General features: G+C 37.7%; 1 protein-coding gene across 2 annotated transcripts; it reads right to left on the reverse strand.

Annotated features, from left to right (window-relative positions):
* Positions 1 to 3,598: 3,598 nt before the first annotated feature.
* Positions 3,599 to 8,270, reverse strand: LOC105272159 (calcyphosin-like protein). 2 transcript variants are annotated; one of them, XM_011314106.1, is made up of 4 exons: positions 8,102 to 8,270; positions 6,255 to 6,432; positions 5,374 to 5,583; positions 3,599 to 5,250 (listed from the first exon to the last, which is right to left on the reverse strand). In XM_011314106.1, exons 1-4 carry the CDS (start codon positions 8,251 to 8,253, stop codon positions 5,149 to 5,151), a joined length of 642 nt encoding a protein of 213 aa, XP_011312408.1. In that variant the 5' UTR covers positions 8,254 to 8,270; the 3' UTR covers positions 3,599 to 5,148. The 2 variants fall into 2 exon arrangements, with proteins under 2 accessions (XP_011312408.1, XP_011312409.1); XM_011314107.1 differs by having other exon boundaries at positions 5,321 to 5,583.
* Positions 8,271 to 9,766: the final 1,496 nt, after the last annotated feature.

The raw sequence follows: 9,766 nt of genomic DNA on the forward strand, positions 1-9,766 counted from the left end.
AACGACGGATGTCTCAAGAGAGGATATCACCGAAATTAACAATGTCAATGGCCGATTTATTACTATCACCAGTTGCACTATACAAAATATTATCATTCATAACATTCACACCCAGAATCTCAATAATGCTTTAATAGCATTTTTTCTACATTCTAACTGTTAGAATGTAGAAAAAATGCTATTAAAGCATTATTGAATCGGATTATAAATCGGCCACACTGTAGAGCTGGGCCGGCAACGTGGGCTCATCGGGCCCACGCGGCTCCCTAAATTCGTTAGTGAGAGCTGGAAGAGACGCCTTATCCACTCAACCAAGCTACCTGCTCTAATTCAATTTTTCTCCCTCCTTGAGCGCTGGTTCGACCGAAACCGTTTTTTATGCGAAATAGGTTTAAGCAGCAATATGAGGAAAAAAGTTTCTTCAATGCTTTCATGATGAGGAATCACCTTTGAACATTATTTTACGTTCAGATGATATTATCACAGCAATTTAATAAATACAATAGATCAATTTTTGAAAATTCTGAGGTGCAACGAGAACTTTACCCGGTAAATTTTACCCAATAATTTGGAATGAAGTCGTACATAAATAGTGGTACAAGTAATAGTGGTAACAGTGGTTGTCGAAAAAATTAATATAACTGCCAAGAATTTTAAAGGCTGGCGTCGAGAACAGGGCTGGGAAAGCCTTAGCAGACAGAACTTCCCTGAGGCTGACTGACTCCAGTCAAAAAAATCGTTACATTGATGACCGCAAAAAAAATTTGCATTTATTAAATAATAAACATATCATACGACATTTTCTACAATCGCTCGGCAAAAAAATCGAGTTAGGCCTGGATCAGGCTTAGGGCAGCCCTTGGAAAAAGAGGCTATGGAATGAAATTGGATATTCAAACGGATTTTGGAAGTTTATGAACAATATTCGTGCAATTTTACCTCATGGCAAAAATCGCTAAAAAATCGTTAATTTTTCGTTTGAATTAATAATGGATAAATAGCGAAGGATAAAACTGGGATTGCCCCTAATAAATGATAAGTATATCCGAGATTTTCGATGAATGACCATGGTCAATGGAAAAAGCGGTGGATATGTATGTTGATATTGTATGAATATGTACTATCATATGATGAAAATGGGTGCCTTGGAAATCCAAACGGTGGAATTGTACTAACAAAAATGAACTCGAACAATGTCGAATCGGAAAAACATTGTAATAAAAACTTGACACGTGCCTAGCTGCACCAAATTTCCAGTCCCAGATTATATCATTTCATCGAAATTACAAGTTTGAAGATACGATTCACCACAGAAATAAAAAGAACATTTATTTTCTCATTTCATAAATGCGAAAATTTATTTTTCGTGTTTGAGTTTCGTTTGCAAAACGAAAGACCATTTCCAAAATATATTTCCTAAGGTTTCTTTTCGAATTCCTATTTTTGAATTTTATATTTAAAATCTTTCTGGAAAATCGTGTCAACAATCTTTGGCGATAAATGTGACGGCAATTTTTCAGAAAATTTTATTAGCAATTTTGACCTAAATTTTATCTGCCTATTTAACCATAAATTTGACGACAATTTTCGGAAGAATTTTATCTGCAATCTCGCGGATACTTTTAACGGCAAGTTGTCAGAAATGTTGTGCTCAATTTTCATGAAAGAAATAGCCGACATATTGCTGAGGTTTTTTAGAGAAAATCTTGACGATAAATTCAATGATAAATTGTAGGTTAATTTTGTTATTACAATTGACTTGTAACGTGATTTTTCGCGTTCATAATGATTTAAAATATTTATTGGAATAAATTACGCTCTCTGATGTACCGTTTGGGTCCGCCAAATCCCCACGTGTGGGAAGTTGAGGTTATAGTACTGAACCTCAGCTTCCAATGAGACTCCTCTGTCGGAACACTGGGTTCTCCACTCCAGAGAACTGTTCCACGTTAGACGGGGCGGGCATTCAAATGGCCGGGGGTCCAGATAAGGGGTTAACTGGACGGCCTGGTTGGGGACATTTGAATTCGGCGCGCTCCAGGAAACGTTACCAGCAGGGATATCCTCGCGGTGGTGATAAGTACCACGGATGATCCCCCACGCACTCCAACCGCGTGAGTCGGGAGTGGGGAGCAGAACTACTAGGGAGCACTCTCCACTCCACACGTCAGAGTTGCTCCGGCACTCTCACGGGCCACTCGGCCCCGGGCTCTGACAGCCCGTAGCTCTCGATGATTAGTGTGGCTATATAGCCCGCCATATCGCTTTACCTATCGCTATCTCTCTTACAGCTATGAGGCTGAGCTAACGGAATATAGTAGAAGGTATACCTATACCTAGAGCTCTCGCGATGCTAGCGCATATCGGCAGCTATCGGCGTTCTACCGCTTTCTAATTACCGATCGCTCTCGCCTCTATCGACCTGATCTGCCATTGATCACCCTACCTTACCAACCTTCCGACGCTATCGGGGACCGACCATACTAAAAAGAATTCCGACCCTCTCCATAACCTAGCATACTGAGCGACCCGGTGCTCCCGCACGTGTTCTAACTTTACATCCGCCATTTTTGGTATTTCGCGGGAAGTCTCCAGAGGTCCTCACTGCGCCCTGGGAAAGGGACAGTGACGATCTCTGGTCACGCACCTAATTTTAACTTATCGTTCTTTCCTAATCGTCTCCTTAACGACTAGGCGGAAACTTCTCGGTATTTCCTAATTGTCTCCTTAACAACTAGGCGGAAACTTCTCGGTCTTTCCTAATTGTGTCCTTAACAACTAGGCGGAAACTTCTCGGTCTTTCCTAATTGTGTCCTTAACAACTAGGCGGAACTTCTTGTCTGTCCTGTCGCGAGAACGGGCAAACCCCACCGTTCTGTGCTCTCGTCCGTATCTGTTATCGGTTATCTCTGGGGAGGTGCTAACCCCCACCTCCACCGGTAAATTCGGTCTTTCCTAATTGTGTCCTCAACAATTAGGCGGCTCAAATGGTATTTCCTAATTGTATCATTAACAACTAGGCAGCTCTCTGGTTTGCTATTTTACCCACTTAAAATAGCTGGCGCCCTCCTGGTAAATTTGCGGATGCTATGGAACCGGCGAAGGTAACCAATTCCCCGGACTTACGGAACACTCCGGGGAAAACATCGTTACAGACTATAGATTTTGCCATTAAATGTCCTCAAGATAGATACCTTCGCTGATAACCTTGATGTTTGATATTTTCATGATAACTAAAATATACCGCAATTTTATCGACAATTCCACGGCAGCATTTCGGATGCTATGTCGACAATTGTTCGTCAAATCGTCGACTTATTATCTATTGTCTTACGGGTAACTCTGTTTCACTTGCATACATCTAGCTAGCTAGATATTCAAGGAAATAAATTCACACAAACGTTGTAATGTCCCTGAAACCCCTTGGCCGATTGCACCCATCCAAAATATGAATTTTCTATGTTATGGGATCTGCCAGTGTACAAAATTTCAACCCACTATCTTTATTTTTGCTAATTAATTATGTTCACAAATTTTATAAAATAAAAATGGCGATATCAGGAAATTTTATTTCCACAAATGTAGATATTTTGATGAATATAGATGAAGCGCACTGAGACAAGTATTTTGAAAAAAAATTAAAATCCTTGCAGTAGTTGCATATTCATAAAAAACAAAAGTTGCTCTCTCTCTCTCTGAAAGTACTGGACTAATAGAACAGAAATGACGCACCAAAGGAAAAGTTAATGCTAGGTATCATAGATTACAAATTTAGATTGTTAGCGACAAATTTTACAGTATTTATGTCGACTTTTCTTAAAATTAATCTGTAAAATTTCAAATCGTCCAGTATATACACATAAACATGATGTAAAATATCGTTTTTCCCGTTTCATAACATCTGAGATAACTTGCAATTGAAATCAGAGAATCAAAAAATCAGTCAAATACAAGGCTTCCATTCAGAAGTAAAAAGATTGAATGACGATTAATCGCATAAATACTTGATCGACTTTTTTTCTCAGTGTAGTACAGTGGGGGAATGCTTTCTTAAGGCACTTGTTCGTTCTCCGTCCTGGAATTACCATCGGCCATTCAGCTAACCGGTAATAAAAAGTTAGTTTCATACAATATTTGCATCAATAAAAAGTATTGTTTAAACTATTATCAATAAAAAAATCTGCAACAGTGCGGTCCTTTTTCCTTAGAATTAAATTTAAACGTTGAACTATTCAGTCCTCAAAATTAGCTGAAGCCGAATACGAACACTAGGCACTGAATTTAATTATTTGTAAATAAACAGCTTAATACATTAATTAGTCGTGAATACACAAGAACACAATCAGTAGTGGATTCCTCAACCATTTATTAGTGTCAGAGCGATATGTCTGATATTTAACTAAACCTTAGAATCTAAACTAATCTTAATCTAACGAAATAACAGAGCGACTATATCAGTCGAGTAGGAACTAAAAGTAACAAGACCTGTAAGGTTATTGTAGCGTAAAATTTTTGTTCCACAGTTCTCGAAATAAAAAAAAAACATGGAATATATATCGTGGGAGGGAATACAGAAAAAAAATCAAATCGATCGACCATTTCGTTTACGCGATATAATTATTGAAAATCCATAAATTTATATAAATGAAAATAGTTAATATGGAAAATATATGGTTATGCTTTAACTAGTCATGCACAATGCAATGAATTAAGACTATCGTGGCACAACAACCTTAATAACACATTGTCAAACTTATCGTCAGCTGGTTGCGCCTACTTTTGTTTCCTTCAGAGCTAGATTAACCCATACCATTTACGCAGGGAAAAATTAATTTTTATGTGATTTTCTTAGAAGACGATAGAAGACATTTTCTGCTGCGAATAAAGAAATGCATCATTATGGAATTTCTTCAGCTGTTTCAATTATATATTACTCTTCACTGTTGGGCATAAGCATATTAAAGTAAGAATGTGATGAAAATGGACACTCGTACGAAATCAAATGGGCGCATTTTTTTCACTTTAAATATTTTATGTGTTTATCTTCATTTATTGTAGGTTATGCTATAGCTAATGCTTCGGTTTATCAAGAAAGAGAACGTATGTTCGTAGAGATCATGGAAAATAAACGTAGAGGCGTACACCGAATTACAACTTGTAGGCATTACGAATCATAAGATCAAAATAAGCGTCATGATCAATACTGGCGCTAATTGCACTGTAATAATTCATGAATTCCTCTTCAGTAACCTGCAATAAAAATAATTTTTCTTTTTTTTATTTTACTTTTATTGGCAATAAAAAAAATAATCGCCATTACCGTTGAAAAACTTTCATCGATGAGGTACAGAAATAATATTTTTTTTCACTCACAATACCATCTTTTGTTGCTTCTTGTTCGAAATTCCCAAGAAATTTATTCATAATACTCTCTTCACTTTCCTCTCCGCTGATGTAACGAGGATGACATTTCACATTGTAGACGCCACGAAGATCCTCATAGGTGATCCCACCGTCCCCAGTTTTATCCAACTTCTGGAAAGCTTGATGCACTACTTTTCGCCGATTCTCAGACATTGGTGGCTGAAATGAATGGTAATGTATGCGACAAGTGTGGAATATGTTATTTTATGTTACGAGGCCCGACCAGCCGAATACTTTATTGCCCTAGCAAAATAACTAAAAAGCAAGGCAATAAATGACCCCTTACCTCCTTAGGGCAATAAAAGTGCAAGGTTCGGGCGCGGCCGAGTGACATAAACGCCCATTAACTGTTCCGTTCGTTCACTAATAAGATGAAATGATTCAAAGACCAATTCAAATACCATGAATTCCCATAATTTTACAAATATTTTCATAATCGAGGAATTTGAGAATCTCTCTAACTTCATACTTTTATTGCCCAAGGGGGTAAGTGGCCGCTCATCGCCTTGCTTTGTACTTACATCCCTAGGGCAATAAAAATACTCGGTTGATCGGACCTCGCTACATAAAGTAACATAAAGTATGCTACACGGTTTAAGAAGCATTTTAGCAACACCTTTGATCGCAATTTGCGCCTTTGACGCAGATTCTAATAAAATCCGTTCCACAAATAGTTTTCAGCCCTTCCAGCATAAATTACTATTTCTTACGAAAGCAGTTTCACAATAAATTTGTAGGAGTTTTTTGAGTATATTTGTAAGAAAAAATACGGATTTGATGATTTGTTGCCATGAAACTAATTTATATTACACATCGTTCGCAATACTCACACGGACAGCCGCAATGAATTCGGTAAGGTCTATACTTCCATTTCCATCACCATCGAGTTTAGACATTAATTCATCAATCTCACCCTCATCAAGTTCGAAACCCACTTCAGTAAGGCCATCTGTGAGCTCTTCTTTGCTTAATTGTTTATTCCCATCCTCATCCATTCGGCGAAAAACTCTTTAAAATCATTACAAAATTTTAATCATAAAAATGACTGGGGATGAAGGAGTTATTCAAATTGGACCTGTCGTATTTTAAATATTTGAAAGGTCAGTTTTTCTTCTAAAACAAGTAGTTTTGATAAATGTCTAGTTCAGGTCCACCAAACCATTATGGTTTTTTTTTATTTGGTTGGGTGGGTTTACGTCACCTCATTAAGGATCTTGTCACCTTTTCATTCGGAAACAATTAGTGTGGGAGATTTGACATTTAATACACCGCTGTCTGCGTTCTCCAGGGTCACGGCGAGCACATGGCCGTGTGTCGGCCCCAAAAACACCACATGTTAGCACATTTTAAGACAATGGCCACACAGAAAGATGGATTTATCTAATAGGCCTTAGCGCTTCACTAAGACTCTGCATTCACATCCGCCGCTACCCTTCTGTAGCTATTCAAAATATTGAATTTAATATCACTCACTTGTCGCGTCAACAGCGGGTGGCGGAAAAAATATCCCCGGAAAAAATATTCCCCCTATCATACATTTCATTTCTGTCGCCCTTTTTTTTATGTACATATTTTTCCAAATGTGCTGGGGCGCAGAGGGGGGGCCAGGGGCGCAGCCCCTTGCGGGTCGAGGGGCGGAGCCCCCGTGGGGCCCAGGGGCGAAGCCCCCTCCCCCCCCCACATAACACATTAAATGAAAATTTGGGAAAAAAAAAGATGATTTTAATTTCATGGGGAATCGAACCCTTAACCCTTTTATATGTCATAAGAAATACAGAAATTTTTTTCTGAACTGCATTTTGTAAATTATTAAAATTAGGATTTTTAAATATTTATTATTAGGAATTAAATATTAGAATTTTTCTTGGGGATAATTTTTCCGGGGATATTTTTTCCGGGATATTTTTTCCGGGGATATTTTTTCCGGGGATATTTTTTCCGGGGATATGTTTCCGGAGATATTTTTTCCGGGGATATTTTTTCCGGGGATATTTTTTCCGGGATTTTTTTTCCGGAGATATTTTTTCCGGGGATATTTTTTCCGGGGATATTTTTTCCGGGATTTTTTTTCCGGGATATTTTTTCCGGGGATGTTTTTTCAGGGATTCTCAACAGCGACAGCAGAGGGAAAGGGGGGTTCAAGGAATTTCAGGGACAACAGAGTTTACCTCAGAACTATTTATCGATGTATTTCTCTTCTTCTTGTCTTTTCTCTCTCTTCTTTCGTCTTGTTTTTGACGACTGAAAGGATAAGAATGGTTTTCATTCAAAGAAATTAATAATTTCAATGATTTTTGTTTTTTGGTGGACCTAACGCATACATTTACCGTAGTTTTTTTTGTCAGATGCTATAGATTCAGTGGTATAAGAAAATTAACTTTTAGACGGATGACGGAAAACAGAACTATTATTTTTTCAACACACCTGCACGGAAAGTTCGCACTTTGCTCCCTGATAAGCGGGGGGAAAGACAGTATTTTCCGCCCTTGGGAGCAACTTTCCACTCTAGGGGGGAAAGTATTCACTTTCCTCCCGCTTTCCAGACAGCAAATATGAAGTTTCCTTTGCAGGCATGTTGAAATAGTATATTTTTATGATTTTGCTTATCCGTAACTATTCCATGTCTATCAATGTCAATTCACTTTATTCAGTTTAATACAAAATCAGCATTGCCTACCTGGCTAGCCCAAGAATACCATTAGCTCCACGTGCTAGACAGAGTAGTCGCAGTTTCTCAATAGAATCCGTTGCCCCGTGAACGGCTCTTTGAGCCCAATTAACCATTTCAGCCTCTTGTCTTGTCGTAGCGCTCACTGGCCTATGAAACATGTCCTTTTATTGTCTGCAAAAACATGGAGAAATGGTACGACTAATGGTTATGATTTTTCTTTTTATGTTGAGGCTACAGTAACGTATACATCAGGACTTATAACGCAAAACGAGAAAAAATGTATGGCATTAAAAAATTCTATTGAAATAACGGATACAGTTTCGGTGAAGCTTTTATAGTCTTAAAAAAATTCTTTGCTTGCTATAAATGAGAAAAAAAAAACTTAAGAAGGATCAATAGCATATTTTTGGGGACATAGGGTGCGTCTAAACTTCGAAGGCTCCGTGAACGGCTCCTACTCAGGGTTCCAACTGTTAGTGAATAATACATAATAATAACAGCACATGAATAAATTAAAACAATCCATATAAATGACACGCTTTTCATTTTTGGCAGTTATACATTTATGACGATATAAAAAACAATTTCAGTAGTCGAAATGAATTAACAAACTAAATAATTTCGTGTATTTTTATGGACGCGACGTGGCAACAACATATTCATTGGTGGTGATTTTCATAGGATTGGTATGTATCGGTGAAAACGGGCAATTATCTGCAAATTTCAATGTTGACAAATTCCAGAGGTTATGTCGCCTATTTCACTATTTTTTATGTGAAAAATATTAAATGCTAGTTGCAAAAACTAATTAGTTAAGTGCAGAGGAAAAATGAATTCTAAATCTTCATTGCTACGATTATGGGACTATTTTACGTTGTTGAATGAGAATAATATTTTTTAAGAAAGTTAAAATTCCAATTTAAGTTTCGTCTTTAAATTCCCATTAGTATTTTGAACCGCCCGCGCAGCCGAATACCGCACATGCGTGCGCTACTGTTCATCTATGTTGCCAAGTTTCCCTGCCATTTCAGCTGATTCCAACCTGAACCTGAGATATTTTTCTCACTTTTTTTTAAAGAAAAATCAATTATTTTTTACTCAAAAAATGAAACTCTGCAAGATCCTTCATGTAGTAGACATCTACTGGAGTATGCATTATTCACACTTCCCGTATATTGTTGATAGTGACAATTTTCACGCAAAATAACCATTTCATTTGGGCCTGTGGATGAGGCGTTTTTTACTAAAAACTTCACGAAATCTATACTCAAAAAAATTCTGAGAAAATTCTCGTAAAAGTTATGAATTTGCTTGACTAACTAAACCGCAAAGTTTCATTACTTTGGTATATTGGGAAATTTTTAATTTTTTGCTGCTGCTCCCCCTTAATCCCGAATACACTGAAAAGAGAAATATTACCAATCGCCGCTAAAGGCCAAATAGTTAAGGTGTCAGACCGGTATTCACAGAATCGTGAGTTCGATTCCCGGCAGGACCATTTCTGGCATTTCTGATTTCTCCCTTCATGGTTGAGCGGCAGTCTCGTAAGAAAGACAGACGACCGTAGCTGACCACAAGTTTTTCCCTCAGGTGAGGTTTTTCTTTGGTACTTTAGCGAATACAGTACAAAGGGAAACATGGATAACTCGCAAAAGCCCAAGAGAGTTACAT

This window comes from Fopius arisanus, unplaced genomic scaffold (assembly GCF_000806365.1).
Source record: "Fopius arisanus strain USDA-PBARC FA_bdor unplaced genomic scaffold, ASM80636v1 scaffold00147, whole genome shotgun sequence".
NCBI lineage: Eukaryota > Metazoa > Arthropoda > Insecta > Hymenoptera > Braconidae > Fopius > Fopius arisanus.